A 27,886-nucleotide genomic window follows, 5' to 3' on the forward strand; every position below is an offset into this window, starting at 1 on the left:
AATTCTGATTTAATTCAAATTAATTGTTGATTTGTTGTATATTTTTTTTACAAAATGTATATTATTCAAAGGAGAAACCTCAGAATACCATCAACAGTCATATAAATGAAAACTTTTTTGTCATTTCATATTATAAAGAAAATTGAACACTAGTTATTGCTTTTGTTTCACGAAATCAAAACAATTCTATAAAAATAGATGTAAAATAGAAATCAATAGAAATGTAATTGTTTTCCTAACATTTTATCTAATGAATCTTGTCCTGCATGTATGAAGGTATGCGCGCGCGCGCGCGTGCGTGTGTGTAGATCAGGGTGGGGTGTTGCGCATGCACAGTGGCTTTGGCCGTGTAAATCTCCATCAGTGTCTGTCTGAAGCGTCCTGCCGCTGCGCCGGAACAAGAGAGAAGAGCCCGTCACCTGGAACATTTCATCGTCCACCTTCAGAATCTCTGCAGGATTGTCTGGAAACCGTCCTCCATCGCGTCCGGTTTGTTTCGTGCCGACGGCGGCGGGTGTCATTGAGCTGCGGGGCGTCGCTCCTCCAAAGGCGCATCGGGAACCATTACGCGTGCGGATCTCCAGCCATCAGCGCAGAGATGTCCGGATACCAGGGCAAGAAGAACATCCCTCGCATCACTGTGAGTACAAATCAACAAAACGATGGGCTGGAAACGCGCGCGATTAAAGCGACAAAGAATATGATGGCATGAAATGACAGCGACTCCCGAGACTCATTTAATGGCATTTCAACGCTGAAACGATCAAGTTATATGCGGTTCGGTTTTGTGCTTTTATAGTGGTCCAGTTATGTCAATACCATTCCATCAGTTGTTGGATTACTGTCCCCTCTGGTTTCTGTGTATGATGTGCTCAGGCCCACTTTAACGTGTTTCTTTGTGGGTCACCCTTTGGAGCTCTATAGGTCACATTGGATTCATTTGTTATCTTGTGGAAAGCTATGGAGAATGCATGCATTATAAAACAGGCCTCATTTAAACAGAATATGATGCATTGTTCCTGGCCATAGCCATAACCTGCCTACTTTAATTGCATATTATAATGTATTCAATTCAATTCTTCGGTCTTACACTGCTGCAATGTTATATTCTAAATGAATGGAGCATCTTTGTGACTGGTGATTTGTATGTAGTTATGATGCTGAATGATTTAGGTGCATTTTATTTTTTCATTTCACAATTGTATGGGAAGCTGTTAAACATGCATGCTTTATTTTAGGTTTATACCGTAATGCATAGCCTTAAATAAAATAAACATTATTCTTAGTCATTACCTTATCTCCAGTGAATATGAAGCAATGCATCTTTGCAGATCCTTGGAAATATTTGTAAATGCATTATTTTAGGATCCTACCCTAATGCATAAAGCCTTAAATGTATATATATATTTTTAATCCTATCCATTTTTGCACAATATCTTGCCTCTAGTGAATATGAATCAATGCATCACTGCAGTTTTTTGGAAATCTTTGTGAATGTTGTTTTGCATGCTTCGAAACATTCACCATCATAAGTAGGCCTATGCTTCTTTTGATTTATAAACAAGCTGTTAAGCATGTATGCATTATTTTAAGATCCTTGGGATATACCATAATTTATAGCCTCAAATAAAGTAAGCATATATTTAGCTATGCTTAAAAGCTATGCATCTTATCTCCAATGAATTTGAAGCAATGCATTATTGCAGTTCTTTGGAAATCTTTGTGAGTTATGGTTTTGCATGCACTGAAAACCTTCAAAATGTAATTTTATTGAAAAACTAGCTTACGGAAAGCATGCATGCATCCTTTGGGATATATCATAACCTCAAATAGAATAAAATCAAATCAAACTAAATATTATTCACTATTCCAACAGAACCTGTTTCTGATTTAGTAGCAGGAATGTGTCTTACAAGATATATCACCAGCCGTGAATGCATCAACAACTTCAAAAGTACATTTCATTAATGTAAAAAACAGCTTCAGTTTAGCTGCCAGTACAATGGCCTCCGCACCCACCCCCGCCGTGAGCCGGAGCTGGTTTGATAGTCATGCTAAATGCAGAGAACCGTCTCCAGAGGAAATGAATGAAAATCCTCTTTTGAAAAGTAGGTCAGTGAATGTAAAGTGTGTGTCATGGTATGGGGTGGTACATGCCTGTAAAACATCTTCAGTCCACCAATGACCTTTTGTAGTCCAAAGACAACGTGCACTGCATCAATATTCACTGGGATTGTTTTAGAGGCAGCACTGATCAGTTCGCGGAGGCCTGTAGGAACGGGCAGATCTGGGACAGGAGAGAGAAAGATGAAAAATCTCCCTTTGCCGTTAGATCTTGCCTTTAGCTCTTGGACGTTAGCTAAGCTTCAGCCCTCTTAAGGGATGGTGATAAGACCGATACTCTACTGCACACTCAAAGATTTAAAGGAATAGTTCATGTTATGTCATTGTTCTAAACCTGCATGCACTGAAAAACAGGAGAGACTTTGAATATTCAAGCAGCTGTTTTGTATACAAGGACATTGTCTGTCAAGCTCCAAAATGAACAAAAAAGCACCATTGAATATTATGTAACTAGTACATAAGACGTATATATATTTCAGTTCTTCTGAACACATGACAGCTTATGTGAGGAACAGACCCCAATTTAATTTTAGCAAATCTGTAAAATCTCAGTTGCATGTTTGGAAGTTGTCATCAGAAGCTATGCATCAAAAGCGAATGTAGCTCCAGTTAAAATATGTGGAAATGTGAATTGTATTGAATTGAATCGAGATTGTATGGAAAAGAGCTGCATGAAGTTTCTTTGGATCTTTATAAAGAAATGCCTATGAGGAAATGCATGTTAAATTAGAGAAGAGTTATTTCTTCTTTAGAATAATGTGCACTGACGTTTAGCTTGATATATGAAATATTAATTGGAAAATCAAATTTGAAATGGAACAGCTAATTGAAACTTTAGACCAAATATTTTCTAAAATCTAAAAAAATAAGTTTACATATTTTTTATTGATACATCAGGCTTTTATGGCTCATACTGTGTGACATAATGAGAATACAGAGCTCATACTCGAGGAAGAAATAACTGAATTTATTCAGAGGCTCAAACTGAGCAAAAATATGCAATTTAGTGCAGATGCTGATATTTATGGCCAAAAAAGTAAGATAAAATTCTGATAATTCTGTAAATCAGTGAGTAGCTTTATAACAGTGTAGCAGATACTCAAAATGATATAATAACAGATTACATAAATTATATAAATATCAGTTATCACTCTATACCTACCAATAATATGGCTTAATATTTAAATGCTTAATTTTATGTCTCTATATTTTTTTATTTTCTTCAAATTTTAAGATTGTCTGACAATGTCACGAGTGGTGGCGATGAGCCTGAGCACTCCATCCTTTCTGTCTGAAACACACACATACAGCCCCATGGCCCACTTTCTAGCCATGCAGCAGTCACATTGCCGCAGCCCAGACAATGTTCTGCTTCGCCTGACTTCATCGTCCGCAGCGTATCGAATGGCTGAGAGGTCTGCCGGTTTTATGCCGTTCACTCAGGCTCTCATTGATTTGATAAAAGTGCAACTGTTCGTTCTCTTTGACCCCTGTGTGTGAAATAGCAACAGTAATGAAACTCACCTTAAAAAGCTGAGATGTGTGTCAGTAACCTATCATGATGGATGCTGTGCATAGGCGTAATTTACGGGTGGGACGGGTGGGACATGTCCCCACCACTTTTTACCAGGCTCGATATTGTCCCCACCACTTTTAAAAAGTAACTGAAAAATAGATTGCGTAAGGTATATATTAAAGGAAAAGCACCATCTACAAATCGTCACTCTTCATAATCTAATTCATTCATTTAACACATTTTTCCGCCGGTCAGACGCTTTTCAACGTCCTCAAAGATGAATATTAAGTCTCGTTGTGAAACTATCGCGAGATACGCGATATGCGTCATGGGACATGTAGTTTCCTTTCCCTATAATTAGTCTACAGATCCTGTACCTTTCTTTTTACGATGTTCGTATTGTTTGGATACTGTTTCAAGGTTGAAATATTTTATTTGAGATTTTTGAGAAGATTAATTGGACAATATCTCTGGTCCACAAGTCAAATCATCACTCACTGTAGTCATCAAGTGATCAAGTGATGACTAGAAGGTGGACGACGGTTCTTCTTCAACCACGCAGCGAGGGGAGTTCACTTGAGGCATTGTTAAAAAGTCACAAGTCACGGTTATTATTACAAGTCATGATTAAGTGTTATAGGAAAAATTAAGTTATGTAAGAAGTAAATAATTCATTTTGGGATCTAAATGTTTACATTTGCAATCATAAGCAATATATTGGCATTTGTCCATCATTGAAGGCTGAATAATAGTAAAAGCACTTTTAGGCAACAGGACAATTCTATGTTATGACTGGGATTTTCATTAAATTAAATCACAGCGCGCTCCAGTGGCCGCCAGAAAACATGATTAGCGACAGACAGTTCACGTAAGTTAAATATGTTTTCGTGTTAAGCAAAGTAACTTACTGTGCGTGGCTGCTTCGCTAAAAAGCTTCTTATATCACTTCCACACTTTCTTTTGGACATTTTGTTGATGTTTTAACATTTATGCTATAGGTAGCAATATTTACCGTTAACTAGCCTTTACATGTGGGGTGGGGGAGGAAAAATAGAGCTTTTATAAAAACGTCATAAAAAAAAGATTCGTTAAAACAATTTCATTTATTTAATTATTTAATTAATAAAGGTAGTTTAACCATTTTAAACACAAATAAACTCTCACTCATGTTTTACACAAGGTTTTGCGTAGTTCAGGATTGGTTAAATTATTTGATTGGATGAGGAAAATTTTGTGGGCTTGTCTTGACTCTTGACGTAATGTTGATTAGAAAATATGCAAGTAATTCAAAGTAGAATGAATCGTAATACACACACACACGTACACAATTGTGCAATTAATGAATGCGCTGCAGCTGAGCTGACCATGAAATGGCAAGTTCACCATATTTATCTTGCGTATTTTGATTGATATTAGCTACCCTGGATGTGTTGTGATAAGCAAAACGTAACATTCACATTGTGAATGTTACGTTTTGCTTATTCGGATGTTTATAGACATATTTGTGAATGTGATGCATGTGTACATCAAAGTGAAAATTAAGTGCATTTCCAACTCTGAACTCAGTCCCCAAGTAAATTCGGTTAAATAAACAAATAGCAAAACGAGTTGTGCGGTGTCCCCACCACTTTTCAAACCAAAGTTACGCCGCTGATGCTGTGAAACGTTTATTGCTCAGAATTTCTCAGATATTTTTCATTTATGAAAAATCGACTTATTCTCTCATGCACTGCAAAAAAAGATTTTCTTTAAAAGTAGTTTTGTCTTGTTTTCCATTAAAATATTTTAAACATCTGAAGTCAAGATACAATTACTTGAGAAGCAAAATTAGTTTATAACATCTTTAGTCTTCTTTAAAAATAAAAAAGGTATGACAATTACTTGAGTTGTCTCTTAAAATGAGGGGGAAAAATCTGCCAATGGGGTAAGAAAAATCATCTTATTTTCACTTTGAATTATTATTATTTTTCTTACCCCATTGGCAGATTTTTTTTTATTGTTTTAGATACATTTTTTAGAAAGCAAGCCTTCATATCTTAAGCCATTTTGTATTTCATATAATGTATCTTGTACTAGAAAACAAGATAAAATATTAAGCAAGAAAATATTTTTTCAGGGTAAGCATTCTTAGATCAAGGTACATTTATTTGAGAAGCAGAAAGTTAACTTAAGATATTAAGTCTTGTTTTCTGATAAACAAATAATCAAAATTAAGTGAGCTTAAAGTATGCTTAAAACACGAACAAGTATCTGTCAGTGCAGTAAAAATAAACTTGATTCAAAAGAAAAACATTATTTTTCTTACTCTACTGACTTCTTGTTAAACTCACTTAATTTTGATTATTTTTCCAGAGAGCGAGACATTTTGCTTCTCAAGTAAATGTATCTTGATTTAAGACTGTTTAGATATTTGTCCTGGAAAACAACATAAAAATACTGAGAAAATATTTTTGCAGTGTATAATTCCTTACAAAAATATAGATAGAAAGAAAAGTTGTAAATTTGGATCATTTGGACTTTCAGGAATTTGATGAGTCACATTAGAGTTTATATTGAGATCTTTGGGTTTTGATTGCAGACTCCTTGTTGAATCTGAGCAAAGTCTGAGACGTTAAAGAGACCTCTTCTGAAAAGCCTAGAACGAATGCAAGATTTTTTCTTAAACAGTTTGCTCTCTGTTTCATCTCATAGCTATCTAGAAATTGAAATGGAAATCTCCTTTGTGATGTTTTATTTTTGGTTTCTGATTGTAAATGACTAAAATAATGTGGCATTTTATCACATGTAAGTGTAGCAGTGTGCTTCAAAAGTGTGGTTTGAAAAATCACAGGAAAATCAGGAAATTGCATGTAATGATATGTCTTCCTGAGAACAATGTCAGTGCCAATAAACTTGGTTTCGACACCTAATGTGCTTTTGATTGTTGGCAGATAAACTGCTCGCTGTAATTTACCGTTTCTTTTGTTAAACCTACGACATTTATATGACCTCACTTGTCACAAGAACGATAATCTTTCATCTTTGACAGCACTTTGGATTGCACTGATTGCTAGTTCAGAACCCGAAAACATCATTCTGATTTGAAGCTGAACTCACGATTAACCCTCTGACGCAGACAGACTCAACATTTCCAGCTAGCGCAGAGCAATACAGCAAACTCAGACTTTTTAAAAAAGACCTTTGTGAGCCTGTCATGCTAGTCCTACTGTTACACTGAAAAACAACTGATAGAAATTATTTTCAGACATTACTAGTAAATTTCCCAAATAATTACAAATAAACAGCAAGTAACAAGTGCAAGTGAAATTTTGAAGTAAAGTATTTGCTTGTAAAAGAAACTCTAATAATTGTTATATAATTTATTTGGATCCATTGTGGTGAATGGGTGCCGTCAGAAAGAGAGTCCAAACAGCTGATTAAAACATCACAGTAATCCACACCACTCCAGTCCATCAGTTAATGTCTTGTAAAGTGAAGAGCTGCATGTTTGTAAGAAACAAATCCATCATTAAGACAATTTTAACTTTAAATTGTTGCTTCTGGCCAAATGACAAGTCCATAATCCATAATAATGCTTCCTTCAGTGAGAAAGTCCATCCCCTGTTGTTTCTCACATCAAAATCCACCCACAAATTTGTTTAGAGATGTTTTGGGTAGTTGTCACTTGTAAACATTGCTTGATTTGTGCAGATTTCTCTCCTGATTTACGAGATGACTTTTTCACATGGATTATGGACTTGTATTGCAATCAGTGGTTTAAAGTTAAAAATGTATTAATGGTGGATTTATTCCTTTCAAACACGCAGCTTTTCACTTCACAAGACATTAATTGATGGACTGGAGCTGTGTGGATTATTGTGATGTTTTATCAGCTCTCATTCTGACGGCACCCATTCACTGCAGAGGATCCATTGGTGAGCAAGTGATTCAATGCTACATTTCTCCAAACCTGTTCTGATGACCATACAAACTCATCTAAATTTTGGATGGCTTGAGGGTAAATCATTTTCAGTTTTGTTTGAACTCTTCCTTTAAACCAGAAATATTAGCTGTAAATATGTAGAAGAAAGCAATGCTAATGCTTGTAGTGTCTAATTTGGCTGCCTAATTTGCATATTTCAAAAGCAGTGGCTATGTAGCTAGAGGTATCTCCATTCATGCAACTGCATAAAGTATGATTCTTGCCACTCAAAATACTGTATATCACTTCAGCCACAGATTTATGAAATAAATTCAACAAAATACTATAAATTATAGACCTGGATTTGCGGTTCTAAACCAAAATAAACACAAATGTGGGAAGAGAAATTGAGACTGGTGGACCAGCTTTGACCTGGTTAAATCATTTGTCTGTGGACATTTATGTAGCATGACTAAGAGATCTGTACAATGTCTAGTTTTTTTGAAAGCCACATCAAAGTAAACATAGCAGGACAGACTACAACCTGCAAAATACTTTCAATCATGTGAATGCACATGTATTTATATATTTTTCAATTGCATTCTTACATGCATGCATGCATTTATGTTATTCACATGAAGCCTTGAAACACAAACCTGATCAGCCACAGAAACGTGACTGTAACTTCAAGAATCTGAGCGAGTTTGACCCATTTACTGGAGCACAGATCTCTTGGTTCTCAGTGCACATTACTTTCAGAAAGGCAGTTTTTCTCGTGCACGCAGGATGGGAGTGCACTGCATCCAAGGGCCATTATGACTGTCCATTGGAGTAGCTTGAGTTAGTGTGTATGTCTTTAGGATAAAAGTATGCACCATATTCACTGTAAGTGGGTCACAGGGATTTGTTCTGGTATGGATGCACTCTCTGGAGGCCATCATTAGGAGCCCCTCACGCTCGCTGAAGTACACACTACATGTGCAGCTGAGGAAAAAGTAAATTATTAAATGCTGCATTTGTCTCTTTAATCCAAACTAGGCGCTTTTAGCTGTCGGAAATGCATTTAACCATAACAACGTTTAGTTCAACGTTTCAGGTCCAAACGCTGTAGCACTTGACTTAGAGGAGGGACTTTTGCCGTTACGTAATGACCCATTAAGCCCATTCACAGGCTTTACAATGGATTAAAGGAATATTCGGTGTTCAATACGAGTTCAGCTCTAACAACGGCATTTGTTGTTGCCATAAAAATATTTAAACCTTTTTGCGGGTTGATAAATACATTGAGAGTGTGTGGTGCCAGCATCCAGAGGATTTATGTAGTCATAGTCAATGTAGTCATGCTTCATGCTGCTCATATTTTTTGTTATTCTTCCATACAAAATGTGTGTAATTTGCGTTGCTGTGTGATCTGAAGCACTATTTTTACAGGCACTGCTCTTCCAGATGGGTGTCAGAATATGTATTATTTTTTTGTCATCAAACACCATGAACATGCAGAAGTTTGCGTTCCTTTGTCGATTCAAGACAACAGTCTGACAAACTACCAGCCCAAAGTTACGTCACTTTCCTTTATGGTATCTTGTGCAGTCCTCATGCAAAATTTAGCAGGATTAGGGTTTACGTCATCTTGAGGTTGTAATATTTGATGTATATTTTTGAACAGGCAAGGCTAAAATCAATAGGCAAGGCTAGAAATAGTAAACAGTTCTATCATACTAGTCTCACCCATTTCATTTCATTATACTGTAACTGTGATTTCTTTTTTATTTAGAGATGAGTAGAAATATTTTTGTGCCATAGTCGAAGATGTCCTCATGTCATGATAATTGCATGATCTAATTCTTTTCAGATTTTTTTCCAAGCTACACAGTTAGGGGTATTTTCAGTCTTAATGAAATATTTTTTTGTTATCTCTGTTCTAACAAAAAATAGAGAGCAGGAGCAAATGATGCATATAAGGTGTGATGCTTCATCTGTGCATTTTATCAATGTTTATAATTTTAACTGTATTGCCATTGCCTTTTGAACCAAGTAAATGAATAGTATTTTCTATCAAACTCCATTGCTGGTCATCAACAGTCCTCAAAATATGAGCATACTGCATACTAATTATAAAGTTGACATGTGAAATTAAAACTAGAATAAAAATGAGTTTTTGCCACTATTATTTTACTTGTCTCTTAAAATAAAATCATTCTGATATGATTTTTTTAAAGCATCTAAAGCTTAATTTGTGGTCTTAATTCATAGTATTTTATCACCTATTATTTATATAAACAATTTATTGATTTATTTATACAGTATTTATATCAGTCCACAATTTGATGAAAGTATACCTCGAAAAAACATGAACTGACAATAAACAGTTGTACTTTTTCAATTAACTTTAACTTTATACTTTAACAAATGTATTGCTCATTGTTAGTTAACAGTAGTTAACTAATGAACCTTATTGTAAAGTATTACCCATATTTTTTCCTTCTTAATTATTCATGTCATTAATTTACTCAATTGTTTTCCAAATTGTGTCACAAATACAGTCAGGAGAGCTTAAATAGCTACCATTTGTGTGGTCGAAACTTGACAAAGATCAACCAATTCATATACTAAACTACATATCTGTTTGTACTTAAATAATCTACTTTATTAACTAAAAGCAAATCACTTTATATTCCACTTAGCCAAAGCTGATTATAGGAAAGTTGCAGTCAGAGTTCACAGTCAGCCGTGTGTGATATGTTATATTTTAGACGCAGGGCTTATCCAGATCAGATTCGGGGTCATAATGAATGCGATTAGCATCCAGGACCGTAACTATCCGATTTATAAGATTTGAGACGTTGTCTACCTTCTTTAATCCTCTAATTGGTCAGTATTCCTGAATATGCATTAAGACGTTAAAGAACTGCTGAATAAGCCAAAAGCTCAGCAGTAAAGCAGATGTAAAGGTCTGTTTTAATGAGCCTTTGGGCCGTAATGCCACCAGCGTTTGTCTGGACTCAGCATTAGTAAGGGATTTGTGTAGAGGAGTGAACAACCAGCAACAATACAGAGTACATGTCTGTCACAGCTGAATAAAAAGAGTTCATCTTGATCTCTGACGTTGGTCTCGAGCTCACTCTAAACATCGCAATTAAGCTCGAGAGCCGCAGTTCTTCCACTGTGACTAACGCAGTTAAGATGGTTTGGGAGATATTTTTCAGCTAACAGCATGAGCGAGCGCCGGCTGTGATGATGAATGCAGTCTGGAGCTGCTGTGTGCTTCATAGTAACATAGTGAACAGAAAGGCTTTGTCTCAGAGATGAATTAAGTCATTTCATGATTTTTCTTTCCCAAGCTGTATTTACTACTTTAAGGGTTAATATCTATGTAGAATATGTTTGCTAGCCGATATGGTTGGTTAAAAATTGATTCAGTTGTTTGGGGGATATTTTTAGTGTATTCAGTTTTTTTTCTGAATGAAACTAAAACTTTTTCTCTTTTATTTTATTTGATTAATTTTAGTTATTTTAGTACATCAAGTTAAACTAAAAGAATATGAAAAATGTGCCCTTGCACTGCAAAAAAATTATTATCTTAGTGTTTTTGTCTTGTTTTCTAGAGATAAATATCTAAAAATTCTTGAATTCAAGATGAATTTACTGAACAAGTGAAATGACTTAAGATATTACGTCTTGCTTTCTGCCAATGGGGTAAGACAAATTCAAAGGCTAAACAAGATTATTTTTCTTGCCCCATTGGCAGATAGTTTTGCTTGTTTTAAGCAAAAACGAACAAAATTCTGATAATTTTTTTTTTTTTAGAAAAGAAAGGTATTATTATTAATATTAGGCTTAATATCTTATAATTTTACTTGTACAGTAAATTCATCTTGATACAAGCATGTTTAGATATTTATACTAGAAAACAAGACAAAAATACTAAGTAAGAGAATCATGTTTTGCAGTGTGGCAGCTACCCTGTTGAAAAATCCAGCATATGCTGGTTAGGTTTTGAAGCACGGCTGCTGGTTTGGTCCTTAAACCAGGTCATGACCAGCTAAGGACCATCTTCAACCAGCAGTCATGCTTCAAAACATACCTAACCAGCATATGCTGTTTTTTTCAACAGGGTAGCTGAAATAAATGTTTTTTTAATATTTAATTTAATTTCAGTAGGGCTTAATTGACTAATTGTATGTTTATACTATGTTATTTAAATATATACTGTGGGGTGAGGAGCTCTAATGTATTACATACTCAAGCGCACACATAAAGCAAAAAGTAATGACTATGTGTTGTGAAAAATAGCAAGGAGCTATTTTAATAATTTATTAATAAACTATTGTTTTCTGAGTCGGTGTCAGCTGCAGATAAAAGTGGATGCTGACTTGTCATCTCCGCAGTACAGTGGATGCACCGTTAGAGGGGAAAAACCTTTTATACGGATTACATAATCACAGAGTATTTGTTTTCGATTTCAATTGGTTTATTTTAGAGTAGACGTTTTTGGCTTTCCGTAGATGATTTCACACATTGAGTTTTATGCCGCGTGCACAGAGACAGAGAGGGCAGAAAGCACATCCTGTTTGTTTTCTTTAGTTTATAGAAGCACAATGTCTTGTTGATATTGTGAATGTATTCAAATAAAAGTAGACCCTTGACCGTTTCGAATGATGTAATACTCTTATCTGTACGAGCAAAAATGATGGTATTTTGTTTCCACTGTTATTGGAGAAAATGCCAATGATCACGTTGGCACCTCCATGTCATGCCGTAGCGCACTAATAACTTCCACGCTCCGCACAAACATTTGGATGTGCGCCTAATAACACACATTCATCTAAGGTAACATTAGAGCAAACAGCCATTGTAGATGCTACTACTTATGTTTTTTTCATTTGAGGTCAATGAATGAGAGGCATACATTTGGATTTTCTTGCCCAATATACTGTAATTACCTCATCCAGCTGTTAACAATTTTTTCTGCGACTAACCAACTAAAAACAATTTAGTCAACTAAGCTTCTTCTAGTCAACAATTTCATTTCAAGTAACAAAAATATTTTTTATGGTTTTTAATGTATTGTAAAAAATATATTGTAAAACCCTTATTTTCTGCAAAAATAAAAATTGTGATGCATCATTATCATAAAATAAAACTCATATTGTGATATAAGATGTTGGTCATAACAAGAAATTAAATACGGCATTGGGGTTCCATTCATGCGTGCCTGTTTCATAAAATACAATCATTTAAAAATGATCGTAAAGTGTCTTAATTCATGGCATTTCATCTGTATTTATTTAAGTTTGCAACAGTCTTTCCGACAATGTCTTGTTCTCCCCAGCACAGATTCTTTTCTACTTTCTCCTCTCTTCATAGCTACTTATTAGCAAGCAAACCGTTACCGGATAGGACTTCCATGACAATTATCCTATCGGGTCCTTAATTACAGAGCACAAGGCAACTGAGATCTTATTAACCCCCCACCACCACCATTCCCATCATGCTCTTGGACAAGGGTGCATGTCCTCCACACCATCACAACAGGGTTTAAGTGTCAATGCTATGGCATTAAATCAGATTCTTTTTTTATTGCAGTGATGTGAAATTTAACGTGCACCATGTTTCTGTGCGCTGCGTGTCTGAACAGGAGGGAAGCATGCGAGCCGCAGTCGATGACGGTGTCCTGAAATGACGTTTGGGCTCATGATGGCGTGTCAGAATCAATTTAGCATGATAAGAATCACCATGTTTCTCTGATGTGCCTCAGTGGTCTTTATGCTTCAGCTCTGATTGAACTTCATGTCCAGTGTTTGCTAGTCATGTTTTAGTGCACTGTGTGGTTTATACTGTGCAGTATGTCTCCAATCTTCAGTTGCATCTCATTTGGTTGTTTCCTACAGTGACCTTGTCATGCAAAGACATTTATCAAATCAGTTCACTTTAATGTCAACAACAGTGGTGACGTTTTATGTCAACACACACACTGCAGGGGTTTTTGGACCATAATTGCATTTAATTGCACAAGTGAATCATTTTGTGTGTGTGATAATAAAGTAATATAAAGTAACATGAATATTAATAAATAATAACAATTTATATATTTTTATATATAAATGTGACGCTGGAGCACAAAAGCAGCCTTAAGTCGCTGGGGTATATTTGTAGCAATAGCTTGTATGGGTCAAAAAAAACTTTTTTTCGTTTTATGCCAAAAATCATTAGGACATTAAGTAAAGATCATGTTCCATGAAGATATTTTGTAAATTTCCTACCGTAAATATATTAAAACTTAATTTTTGATTAGTAATATGCATTGCTAAGAACTTCATTTGGACAACTTTAAAGGTGATTTTCTCAATATTTTGATTTTTTTACACCCTCAGATTCCAGATTTTCAAATAGTTGCATCTCAGCCAAATATTGTCCTATCATAACAAAGCTTATTTATTCAGCTTTCAGATGATGTATAAATCTCGATTTCTAAAAATTGACCCTTATGACTGGTTTAGTGGTCCAGGGGCACATAAATTTGGCATTTCATATATATATATATATAGAAAAGTGTAGAAAATTAATTGTGTGTGTGTAGAGAAAAAGATTTAGCTCAGAAAATGAGTGAAACTGTATTTAATGGCAGTGGATTTGTGGCCTTTATAAACCGCCAGTGAAAGAAATATTACTGTGAAATATGCACATGCATTTTTGTTTTATTGTTCATACTGTGCAAGACAAAGTGTGTCTGTACCTAAACTGATAGCATGTGATATCTATTGAGTTACAGTTAGATTGCTGTATAAATAGATGCATACAGACACTGGGAATAAATGCATTTTTGTATGACTCTCTTGCCTGTCTCTCACAGAGTGACCGACTTCTAATCAAAGGAGCGAAGATAGTGAACGATGATCAGTCTTTCCATGCTGACATCTATATGGAGGATGGAGTCATCAAGCAAGTGTTTTTTTGTTGTTGTTATTGTCATTATTTGATATCGTTATCATAAGTAATCACTATTCATAAGTAATGACTGACAGTAGCGATGACCTATGTTGATCTTTGTGACCCTCTCTTTCTCTGTCTCAAGGCAAATCGGTGAAAACCTCATAGTTCCTGGTGGTGTGAAGACCATCGATGCCCACGGCAGGATGCTGATACCCGGCGGCATCGACGTTCACACCCGCTTCCAGATGCCTGACCGGGGAATGACCGCTGCTGATGATTTCTACCAGGGCACACGAGCTGCTCTCGCTGGCGGCACCACTATGATCAGTACGTCTAAAACATAAAAAATATATATATTTATATTAGTGCTGTCAAATGATTAATCGCATCCAAAATAAAAGTTTTTGTTTACATGATATATGTGTGTGTACTATGTCTATTTATTATGTATATATAAATACATGCACATGCATGTATATATTTAAGAAAAATATGTTATTTATATATTAAATATATTTACAATATAATATAAATTATATGAATATAAATATATACATGTAAATGCATGCATACTTCAAAATATATGCTGTATGTGTGTGTATTTATATATACATAATAAATATACACAGTACACACACATATATCATGTAAACCAAAACTTTTATTTTGGATGTAATTAATCCAAATGAAAAATGAAAAAATCATATAACAAAATTACTCAAAGTTAAATAATAATAATTTCAAAATGTTGTACATGACATTTCAAGTGTCCAGTTCCTTGGTTTGTGGGAGAAAACAAAATATTACATATAAATTTTTTTTTAGATAGTCACAAATTGAAAAATGAGATAAAATGAAAAATGTGTCCAGTTTCTTGGCTAAGGAAAGAAAACAAAATAATACACACAAAATAATACAATGTTTGTGTTCATATGCTTTCAAGTACAAATAAAAAAATGGCAAAACCACATAAAAAAATTACTAAAACTTAAACTAAAATTAAAATGAACACTAAAAATGTTAAAATACAAATTCTAAATATTAATAAATGCTGTAACAGTATATAAATGATACTAAAATAACACTGACCCCAAGTCGTTCTCTATGATAGTTTAGCTTAAAACTGGGACAAATTACATGTTTAATATCTTTCCATTTCCGTCTATATATTTACATTTTCTTTAAAGTATCACTATATTTTGATTGGTTTGTGTGTTTTCAGTCGATCATGTGGTCCCAGAGCCGGGCGTCAGTCTGATCGCTGCTTTTAACCAGTGGAGAGAGTGGGCCGACCACAAGTCCTGCTGCGATTACTCTCTGCATGTGGACATCACAGAGTGGCACAAGGGCATGCAGGAGGAGCTGGAGGCGCTGGTCAAAGATCACGGTATGCTCCCCTGCAGTTTACACACTTTTGCATGAGTGCAACAAAAATAAAAGCTTAGGTTAGGTCAGTTGACAGCATTTGTTGCAATGTTGATTAACAGAGAAGATCAGTTTAACTTGTCCCCCAAATTTTCACATGTATCAAAAAGTTCAGCTGCAGGACTTAAACATTGCTGTATGTGTTAACATGAAATTAGACTTATAATATTTGCTCTGGTCAAATGGGTAAATATGGTGACTTTCACATACTATGAGCAAGTGACTGTTTATATAGAGAAAAATCAGTGATTAACCTCATCCACCTATAACAGCGTTCTCACGTGAAAAGTGATGATTTAGGCAGTTTACATCTTAAATTAAGATTTGAATTTAAAAATATAGAATCTTTTCATAAAACACTTCATGAAAATAAAATATGTATAATTATTTTCATAAAAACATCACATGAAAATCATCTTTGAGAATAAATAAAATAAACAAATATAATGAATCATTTTGAATTTAGAACAAAAAGCTAAATAGTTCATATAAAATATATACAATAAATCTAAGGATTTAAAAATACAGAGCGTATGAATAAAGAATATTAAGCAAAAAGTAAAACAAGTAAAATGACAAATGCAGTTCAATAATAAGATTTGGTTGCCAAAAATGCTTAATATTGACAGAAATAATGTCACAATGCAGCAGTTATATCAATGAAGTTACACCAAGAACAGTATTCTCACATGAAAGTGATGATTTAGGTACTTTACGGCTAAAATTACACACATTTTAGAGGGAAGAATCATTAAAGGGGCTTTAACAAGAATATAACCTGCACATTTCTGCTTTTAAGGTCTCAAAATCCATGAACTCATTACTTCAGCCGTGCCTGTTTCAGCAGCTCCAGATCTCTGTATGCACGTCCATGTCTGATGTCTTACATCCTGGTCTTTTTTCTTTTCTCCCAGGCGTCAACTCTTTCCTGGTCTACTTGGCATACAAGGACATTTTCCAGCTAAATGACTCCCAGGTATGCATGATTTCTCATGCATATTCATTTAATTATCCTGATCAAGATGGATTAGACACTAAATGAGCAGTACTAGTGTTTTTGGTGCGTTGAGAGTGCAGTAGTGATGAGTTCTCCATGATTTGAGCGTGCAGGGCTGATGGTCTCAGGGGAACGGACATGTTCGCTCTGATGTTCAGCACATTTCCTGTAGCTGTAGATCCAGAGCAGATGATAAAACAACACCACACCCAATGCTGTGCTTCTCCTTCTGTTGTAGATGTATGAGGTGTTCAGTGTGATCAGGGACTTGGGAGCCATCGCCCAGGTGCACGCAGAGAACGGAGACATCATTGCTGAGGTGAGCTCACCTTTCATACCCTAAAAACAATATATATATATATATATATATATTTATACACGCACACACATATATCACATTTAATATTTTATATAATGTAAATAATTGTAATATATATTATATCTATAATTTACTTGTAATATTAAGAATTATATATACACACACTGGGTTTAAATATTTTTGAAAGAAGTCTCTTTTTGCTTACAATGGCTGCGTTTAATTGATCAGAAATACGGTAAAAACAATAATATTTTGAAATATTATTACAATTGAAAATAACTGTTCTATATTTTTTTATATTTTAAATATTATTTATTATTGTTATTTATTTGATTAATTTCTTTATTTAAGCGATCATTGTAATATGCTAATTATTACATTCCAATATTTTATAATATTACTGTTTTTTGGTTTGTTTTTTAAAAAATATATGACGTCTTGGTGAGTCTTTCAAAAACATAAAAAATTTTAATTATTCAACTTTTGACTGGTAGTGTATGTGTGTGTATGTATGTATGTGTATATACACACACACACATTTCATTCTCGTGTGTGTGTGTGTGTGTGTGCGTGTGTGTGTGTGTGTACGTCAACTCCAAAAGGGAATAAGATTTGTAAGATTCTGTAAATCTCATTAATATTAAATGCAGTATTTGTTGTACTGCTTTATGCTGATTTTTTTTTTTTTATCAATTAAAAACATTGCAGTAATAATAAATCACCTTTAAGAATAAATGAAAAATACAAAAGAAGGGAAATAAGTAAAGTGTCTGAATTACAGTGATGATCATTTGGAATCAAATGCGCTTAATTGTAATAAAAATATATATTCTTTCTTGCAGTGAGATCCCTATCAACCTCTTTTACTTTCTTGTGTTTACAGGAGCAGAAGAAGATTCTGGGATTGGGTATCACTGGTCCAGAAGGACACGTTCTGAGCCGCCCAGAGGAGGTAAAACACTTCACATGCTCATCAAACTACACCATCACAACACATTCACACCGCAACATTACAGCTGTGCACCACATGGAGGGGGTTTTTAGCACGTCATCGTACATCGAGACCCAAGAACGCTTCCAAAATAACCTTCAGACATACTGCACTAAAACACATTTATGGTTTATTTCCCTTTAGGGATCAGGAGATTTCAGACTTTCCACTTTCCCACTGTTTTTGCTGCCAGATTCATTGATCATTGGTATCGCAGGCACATCAGCCTTCCAGAAACCTTTAGCCGCACATAAAGTGCAGTCAGCGTTCAGGAGGTGCTGAGCGGCTGCGTCTGTAATTTCAGCTGAAGGTCAGTGAGTGTCGGCCGTTGTTTTATAGGTGGAGGCCGAGGCCGTCAACCGGGCTGTGACCGTCGCCAATCAGACCAACTGCCCGCTCTACATCACCAAAGTCATGAGCAAGAGCGCTGCTGATGTCATCGCACAGGCCAGGAAAAAAGGTACAACAGATGTTTGATAGAAAAGTCCAATGTGTGCTTCTCAGTAAATCACCCAAAAAGGCCTGGAAAATGGGTTTCATTCTCAAATTATCAACAGAATCCTAACTAGACTGACTACACTGCAAAACATGATTTTCTTGCACAGTATTTTTGTCTTGAATTCCAGTACCAAATAAGCATTATTCAATCAAAATATATTAATTTGAGAAGCAAAATGGCCTAGGATTTTAAGTTTTTTTTTTCTGGAGAATTTTTTTTTTTTTATCAAAAATGAAGTGAGTTTATGTTTAAAACCAAACAAATACCTCTCAGTGGGGGAAAAAAGTGGGGTAAAAATTATTTGCAGATTATGTTACAAAAACTAGTGAACTGGTTTGTATTATGGTAATAGTATTATTTTGTATACACAAAAACTAACCAAAAATATATTTGCTAATGTTTCTTCCATATTCTACCAATATATTTTTGACCATTTGTTGTGTATTTTTTAAAATATATTTTAAAAATATAAATATATTTTAAAAGCTTTTAAAAAGCATTTTTCTTGTTTTAATACATTTTGATAAATTTTTCTGAAAACAAGACATTGTCTTTTTTTCCTTAAATAAATGAGAAACAAAATCAAGTGTATCTTGATTTAACGCATCTTTAAATGTGTAACTGTAGTGAAAAACAAGAAAAAAATACTAAAAAAGAAGAGTTTTGCAGTGAAATTACTGGTATGGAAATGCTGTTAGCGTGTTATGCTTATACAGTGTTGTGCTATAAAGCCACAGGTCAAGGGAAATGTTGATTCTGAAAAATATTTTAATGAGTATCTGTAATAAGTATACTTAAAAAGATTTCTGTGTGTTGTGTATTTTCCTGCTTATTGGTGTATCAAATTGTTAGCTCAGCAATAATGTCAGACTCTGTTAGAGGAGTAATTTTTGACTCGTATTCTAGTAAAAATATCCAAATATCCTTAAATCGAGATTTATTTAGTTGTTTTCATGAATTGTATCTTAAATATAAATGTGTATTTTGAAATGGTTAGAAATAGGTTTTTGGGATTTGGCCGTGACAAACAAACAAACAAAAATAATTAAAACCAGCCCAAGCTAAGCTAGTCTTCCAGTCTGGTCATAGCTGATTCAGTGGGCTGGTTTTAAAGGGGTCTTGACCGCATCTTTAGCTGGTTTTATATGACGTTATACAGCAAAACAGCTCTTTAGGGTTTGAAACAAATCATAGTCTGCTTGTGAACATGAGACATTTAAGTATGAAGAATGAAGTAGCTCTCAAATCTAGTCCTGGAAGCGGTCTAGTGATCCTGACCCAGTGCTTTTCCTCCGCAGGTACCGTGGTGTACGGTGAGCCCATCTCAGCCAGCCTGGGGACCGACGGCACTCACTACTGGAGCAAGAACTGGGCCAAAGCTGCAGCCTACATCACATCTCCACCCCTCAGCCCCGACCCCACCACCCCGGACTATCTCAACTCCCTGCTGGCCTGGTGTGTGTCCGCAGCTGCTCTAGTGCATTATGGGACATAGACTGCAGGGGGTTAGTTGGACCACAGTGAGTGTGTGCAGAGCAGGGTTTAGCCATTAGCCACCTACCATATGTCATGATATGCTTACTTTAAAGGGAAAAACATTTATGGGTGATCACTAGAGCGCGCCATTACACAAAGAAGAGCTTTTCTCTCTACTTATGACAAACTGAGATACCATACAAATGACGAAAAACCCCTTTACTGGGTTGAAATAGTACAAATAATACATAACGTGGTGGAAATTCTAGGCTATTATAGCTAAGTAAAACTAAAATCATAAAAAAAACTACTTTTCTTTTTTACTTGAAATAAAATAAATGTTAACTGATGTAAAAGATATATATATTATGGCCCGATGCCAAAGCATCATTTAATTTCTCATTTTTGTTTAGTTTAACTTGATGTACTAAAATAACTAATTACATTTTTTAAAATTAAAAAATACTAATAATAAAAATGACAAAAACAGCAATCCAAATTACTAAAACTTTCACTAAATTAAAATAACAGAAAATATAAAAATTCAATGTATTAATAAAAACTATAATATTATCTCAATGATACTAAAATTACAGCATGCTACAGTGATGGTAATACCGTGGTACATTGGAATATGGGTTTTTGATACATAATTAGTCCTCTGGAATTTTTTAAAGAAATATAAGAAGACGTATATGATTGTATTAGGGAAATAAGGGGAAAAATTTTATCTAGTAACAGATCACATTTTCTTTTTCATCATGCTTAATCAACTTTTTAATGTTACTAATTAATTTAAAATATTAATGTGGTGCTACAAATTGTTAGTATGACTATTTAATTTAGTCTCTCAGTTAATATGCAGTGCTAAAATTGCATCTATAATAATGATAAAGTTTATGTGGTGTTACAAATAATGTTTTATAAGTGTAAACATTTAATTTACTCTCTCAATTAATATGCAGCCATACATTTCTGTGTGTAATAATTGTAAAATAATTAGCTAAATATTTTTAGATGTGGTTCAGAGAGTTTAGATGGAGTTTAGCATGTCACACTACCTTCCAAAAGCATTTTATGTCAGCTAGCAGTATACTGTGGTACTGAATGGTTGCTTTATGGTAAACGTGCTATTCATATGCATGCTACTGAAAAGCTTTTTTAAAGTATACCATGGTATTACATTGTCCAAAAAAAAAAACATATTGCCATGTGCAAAAATATTGCTGTTTGTAAGTGTTTTGTGTGTGTTTTATTGCAGTGGTGATCTGCAGGTGACTGGCAGCGCTCACTGCACCTTCAACACTTCCCAGAGGGCCGTGGGCAAGGATAATTTCACCCTCATCCCGGAGGGAACTAACGGTACTGAGGAGAGAATGTCCATCATCTGGGACAAGTGTGTGGTGAGAGATGATTTATCTGCTCTATATGTTCATTAATATTATTACAGATCCAGGTCATATGAGACACGAGGAGTTTGTGCATTTGTTACTTTGCATGCATTGGTTTATGTATTTGTTTCTTTTCATTTTTTATTTTTATTTTACTTTTACTTTACTTTTTTACAGTAGTTTAATATGTAAAATCTGATTAGATGAGCCATGATGCACTGTTTTGATTATTATTGTTAATTACTTTTACATTTATATAAATTTTAATAATTTTTACTTTTATCTTTATTTGATTATTGTAGCCAAAATGAGTATTTATTAATCAATAGTTGCATCTGTACAGTCTGATTAGATGCTCCATGTCACATTATTATTTAATTTATTTAATAGTTTCATTTCAAAAACTTTAATTGGATACGCCATGTTGCATTGTTTTAATTATTATAATTTATTGCCTTATAATTTATATCCTTACTAATAACCTTAGTTAAATGTACAATAAATAATAACCATATTTATGCCATTAATCTTTCAACATTTTATTGAAACATTTTATAATAAAATACTTACTTTACAAATAAAATAAACAAAGCCAACTTGAAAAAATAAGGTGGCAAAAATTACACGCCACCTGTCAGTAATACCAGTCTGATTCATGAAGTGCACAACACACACTATACCTATACTGTGGTAAAAATCAATGTAAATCTCATTACTGTATCATTCCCACAAAACGTTTCTGACCCTGTCTTTAAGATGAATGTTCTGCTTCACAGGTGACGGGTAAGATGGATGAAAACCAGTTTGTGTCCGTGACGAGCACCAATGCCGCCAAGATCTTTAACATGTACCCACGGAAGGGCCGTATCGCCGTGGGCTCTGATGCCGACCTGGTGCTCTGGGACCCCGACACCACCACAATCATCTCTGCTAAGAGCCACCACCTGGTGAGAAGAGTTTGTTTACAACTAAATCACTTTTCAAGTTTGGATTCATTAATGTTTTTCAGCTGAAAAGGAAGCTTAGATTAGTGCATCAAGGGCTGTTTGTGTTTCTGAAAGCACTTTAAATGAACCGTAATGTGGGTGACACCATTAGGTCTGGACCAGCTCTGACGCCCATGATCCTCTGCTCTGAGCTGTTTTGGTTTTCTGCTGACTCACTCGCTCTGTCTGCTCCTGTTTGTCAATGAGGCTGATGCTGCGATCTGTGCTGATTTAAATCGACCGAAATGAGATGCTGATGCAGTCAAATATAGAAGGAGTGAGTTATCTGAGCGCTGGTGAACTCTGGGATATGTTAATGTACATTATCATTCAAAGGTTCATTCATTTATTTACAGTATTTTGAAAGAAATTAATACTTTTATTCTGCAAGGATGCATAAAAAGGCATAATTTTACAAAAGACTTTATCAGTTTAAAAAATGATCAGTTTCCACAAAAATATGAAGCAGCACAACTGTTTTCAACATTGATAATTATAAATGTTTCTTGAGCAGCAAATCAGTATATTAGAATGATTTCTGAAGGATCATGTGACACTGAAGACTGGAGTAATGATGCTGTAAATTCAGCTTTGATCACAGAAATGAAACACTTTTTAAAATATATTAATTTCTTTTTTTAATTAAAATAATATTTCACCATATTACTGTGTATTTTTAATCAAATAAATGCAGCCCAATCAAATTATTAATCAAATAAATGAGCATGAGAGACTTCTTTCAGAACATTACAAGATCAAATATTGATCATTAGTGAATCTGTTTTTACCATAATATTTTAGGTTTATTTACTATTTTAGGATGTGCTACAGATTGTTTTGATAGTACAGGCTAGAGCCTCAAAAACTTGGTTAGACTTTCATGCAGTGTAGTGCTTAAAGCTGAGAGCTTTTCCCTCATTCTGTCATTCTCAGGCGGTGGAGTACAACATCTTTGAGGGGATTGAGGTGCGTGGAGCTCCTCTGGTGGTGATCAGCCAGGGCAAGATCGTCCTGGAGGATGGGAACCTCCACACCACTGAGGGTTCTGGACGCTACATCACCCGTAAAGCCTTCCCAGACTACGTCTACAAGAGGATAAAGGCCCGCAGCAGGGTATGTACACATACAGTACATAGACACATATACAAACTAGGGCTGCCCTCGGCCACAGACCTTTCTGTTTGACTAGTAGTCGTTCATTTTAAGCATTAGTCGACTACTCGCACATGTATTAATAAACCATTTAAATCATTATAATGCGCCTTTGATTGTCTAGCCTAATAAGCACTCAAGTACACATATAAAGCTTGCCACACACCAGCAGAAGTAATGATTATGAATGTGTCTGAGAAAAACAGTAAGGAAGGTGCATTAACATTTTAATAATGTACTGATACACCAGTGCTTTCTTTGTTTCGGTTTAAGAGATGAAGTCGACGACACTGACTTGTCATCTCTGCAGTAGTGATGCGCCTGTATGCATGTTTCACATGGATTACATTGAATTGGTTAATTTGAAAGTAGACATTTCGCTCTCTATATATCTACGTTTTTCATATCTGTATGGCAAGTATACACGGAGTTTCGCGCTCAAGTTCACAGAGACGGCAGAAAGCTCATCCTGTTTGCTTTCATTATTTTACAAAAGCTCAATGCTTTGTTGTAATTGTGAGTGCACCCAAATAAACGTATAGTCTTTACAGATTCGAAAGGTGTATTACTCTTATCTGTATGACCAAAAATGACAGAGTATTTTAAGAGCAAGTGAGCGCACCGGCGCCTCCATCTGTCCAGCTTCCACACTCCACACAGACTCTTGAACAACGCACATTTTTCTAGGTTAACATTAGATTGAGAGGCAATGTGAAGGTGCTAATACTTACGTATTTCAGATGATAAGCCATATTTGACCATAGACCAGCCGTAAACGATCTGTCCGTCACTGCCTCTGTGACTTCTCCAGTGGATTGTTTTTCTGCAACTAAGCCACTAATAAAATTTTGGTCGACCAAGCCTCTACTAACGGTTAGTCAACTATTAGGGGCAGCCCTAAAACTCTTAGTTAAATTAGTCATAAATGATCAAAAATTTGTCTAATTATGCCGTTTCTCATCACAGCTTGCTGATCTGCGTGGAGTCCCACGAGGTCTGTATGATGGCCCGGTGTGTGAGGTCACTGTGACACCTAAGGTCATGACCCCTGTCACCTCCGGTAAGACTTCTCCGGTCAAACACACTCCTCAACCGGTTCGCAACCTGCATCAGTCTGGATTCAGCCTGTCTGGTGAGTATACAACTAAATGTCCTATACTTACTCTTGAAACAAACACATATTTGCTACCATAATACTTTTTAGAATGGCATACTACCATAATGTTATTCTGGCAGTATGCAATATATAAACAGTAATATATATTTTTACTAAAAAAAAGTTTACTGAAAAAATTGTGGCTCTAACTTAAAATAAATTCAGTTATATTTAAAAATTTCTTAAGGATAAAATAATCTAACAAAACACAAAGATTACTGTGATTGTTCGCGATTGTGTTTTGGCTCATTGTTTGATCGTATTGCCAAAGATTTTTTTACCTTTTTACATAAAATTAGATTAAAATTGTGATTGAAAATGGAACACAAAGTATTTTATTTGCATTAACTTAATTGTGGTATACTCACGTAAAGTGATATACTGTAGCAAATCTTGGCTACATGATTGTTTATATCACAAAATGTAACTATATTATTGACCAGCTCTTAATGTAAAGTTGGATGCACAAGTTTGTCCATCTTTTTCCCTATAAAATGTGGCTATAGTATATAGAAAATCTCACCTGCTTGATTGTTTATATCAATTTTTTATTGTTGCATACTTTGTTTTCATGTACATAAAAAAAGAAAATACTTTAATGCTGTATAGCCCAAGTTTTTGCTCTGTTCTTGCCATCTAACTCATTTTTCCTTTCATCATTTCACAGGGGCTCAAATTGACGATAACGTCCCTCGTCGTACAACTCAGCGCATTGTGGCGCCCCCAGGTGGCAGGGCCAACATTACCAGCCTGGGATAAAATAATTTACTCATAACAGAGAAAAAAGGATGGGGTGGGATGGGGGTTAAAGAAACTTTGGCTTTTCACCCGGGATCAGTCCAGCCATCTGGACTGCGTCCCAACAAGCACACCTCTACTTCCTCCTACACTTTTGTCCATCCATCCACCCCTAACACCCATCCTTTTAACTCTAGTGTCCTGTTTTTTGAGTGTCTTTCTTAGATGAATAAGTTTCAGGATTACTTGGCATAGAACTGGGATACTTACTGGAAAGTTTGACTAAATGGCATACTAGCATTCTACTAATTCTTCAGTATGAATAATGTGCATAGTGTGAGTTTTCTGTAAGCAGCAACCTACTGTACTGTGCAGTATGAAACAGAGCATATTGCACTGTGTACTGTATCCCATAATGCAATGCATCATACCATTTCTCATGCAACGAATGAACTGGAAATAATATCAACTTTTTCTTTATTTGTTATTTGGCCAGAATGTCTCAAAAATTAGATTTTTTTTTTGTTTTGTTTTTTGACATGCAGTTAGATTACAATGCAAAATAACTATTTCTGCCTTGATAAATGTGACGTAAACATGCAACGCATGCTTGTTTTTGGCCAAGTGTTCCTGAATCTTATCCCGCTAACCAAGTAATCTACGTTCAAAGAACAGGAACTACCCAGCTAACAAAAATATATTCTAAGAATGTTTTGCTAAAGTTATTTTTCTCTAAACATTCAAAACATCCAGTTAAAAAAAAAAAGAAAAAATGTTTTATTTTGGTTATGTGAACGTAAGAGAAAACAAGGAAAGTTCTATTTTATCATTTTGCAAACATTATGGGAAAGTTACTTTAAATGTTCTCTGAACATTCTTAAACTAGTAATGGTTAAAAAATGTTAGACAACTGTGGAACTAAAATGTTTCAGAAAAACGTTCCATGAAGGAAATATAAATAACATTTTTGAGTTCACAATTAAGAACGTTATTAGAGACCAACTCTTAACGAACGTTCTAATAATGTAACTGGAAGAATAATTTTGAGAAAACCATGCCAGAAGGATCTGATAACGTTTTGTTAGCTAGGTAGTAGCTACTATCCGTCATTTACCTCCACACTTTAATGTTTTTATTTGTTTGCATTCTGGAAATGAACAGCACAAAACTTCCGCCTGTATCGTTAAGTATAAAACGTGCTGTCGCCATTTTGATTTGTGGTTTTTCCTTGTAGGAAGATCGATGAGTTATTTATTGTTTAGGATTCAAACCACGTTTTACATTTTGCAAAAGTGTCAACTCTTCCACAAACGCCTGATTTATTACAAGTTTTTAGAATGTTGTTTTATAATGAACTTAATAGTTTGATTCTTTTTCAAAAATGTTCTATGTATGTTATGTTATTTCGGTTTCAGGTTGGTGTTTCAACGCTTCCTGAAATCCCTCACGTTTGTCTTCCTCAAGTTTTTGCACTTCGTTATTTTCTCTCTGTATTATTTAACTGCAGTTTAGAGCAAAAAAGAGACTAACAGTGGTGTTTTTGGCCGTGGTGCACAGTCCTGTGGGGTTTTAGTGTGATTTGAATTCACAAATTTTTCGCTGTAAATGTCAAACTGTCCGTTCCTACTTTGTCCCACAATTGCACGAAGGGGGTCTCACCAGAAACAATACAGTACAGTTGAGAAAATAAAGAAAAACTCTCTGGGCTAACAGCAGATCTAGAGAGAGCTGCTCTTTTCATTTCGGTTTAAAAGGAAGGCGGTTACTATAGCAACGGTCCCGATCACTCGTTGTGGATGCTGATTAGTTATGACAGCCGTGCCGTGCTGGAGCGTCACCCCAGTAACCTCTTCACACCGGGGGTTTTATTCGTGCGGGGGATCTCGGCACGGGTTCGACCGTTCCCTGTGACGCCTCAGCCGCTCCACGGGGCAGCTACTCACCCCCTCCCGTTCTGTTCCGTCCCATCCCATCCCGCAACAGAACCGACCTTTTGGACATTTTGAAGTGACTCTGTCTGTCAAACGGATCGTCCGGCATGTGTAAGGTTGAGCTGTATTATTCTATAATTAAACGTTAGGTCACAATGCTTTTCTTACGTTGCAGTTCTGCTTTGTTTTTATAAATCGACTTGCCTGCCTATTCACCAAGTGATAGAGTTCTTGATTAATGTCTGTGAGTGTTGTTATGACAAGCTGAACATTTCTCATGGAAGATATGTACACAATTCATCATTCTTCATGTCCTTGATTGTTACAATAAAATGCAGTTGTGAACAAAAG

General features: G+C 35.2%; 1 protein-coding gene across 1 annotated transcript; it reads left to right on the forward strand.

The window, feature by feature from the left end:
- The first annotated feature begins 312 nt into the window (after positions 1–312).
- Positions 313–27,886, forward strand: LOC306848343 (dihydropyrimidinase-related protein 2-like). The gene is made up of 14 exons (XM_079382830.1): positions 313–640; positions 14,395–14,483; positions 14,617–14,801; positions 15,697–15,861; positions 16,814–16,875; positions 17,135–17,215; positions 18,099–18,167; positions 18,546–18,666; positions 20,004–20,160; positions 21,443–21,584; positions 22,349–22,519; positions 23,492–23,671; positions 24,677–24,842; positions 25,534–27,886. Exons 1-14 carry the CDS (start codon positions 329–331, stop codon positions 25,623–25,625), a joined length of 1,992 nt encoding a protein of 663 aa, XP_079238956.1. The 5' UTR covers positions 313–328; the 3' UTR covers positions 25,626–27,886.

This window comes from Barbus barbus (assembly GCF_936440315.1).
Source record: "Barbus barbus genome assembly, chromosome: 28".
NCBI lineage: Eukaryota > Metazoa > Chordata > Actinopteri > Cypriniformes > Cyprinidae > Barbus > Barbus barbus.

Bases quoted from the DNA above. Each gene is read 5' to 3' on its own strand.
- LOC306848343 (XM_079382830.1), top strand. From the start codon at position 329: ATGCACAGTGGCTTTGGCCGTGTAAATCTCCATCAGTGTCTGTCTGAA. The intron at 14,484-14,616 runs GCAAGTGTTTTT...CTCTGTCTCAAG, and splicing joins ATGGAGGATGGAGTCATCAA to GCAAATCGGTGAAAACCTCA. The intron at 22,520-23,491 runs GTGAGAAGAGTT...TGTCATTCTCAG, and splicing joins CTGCTAAGAGCCACCACCTG to GCGGTGGAGTACAACATCTT.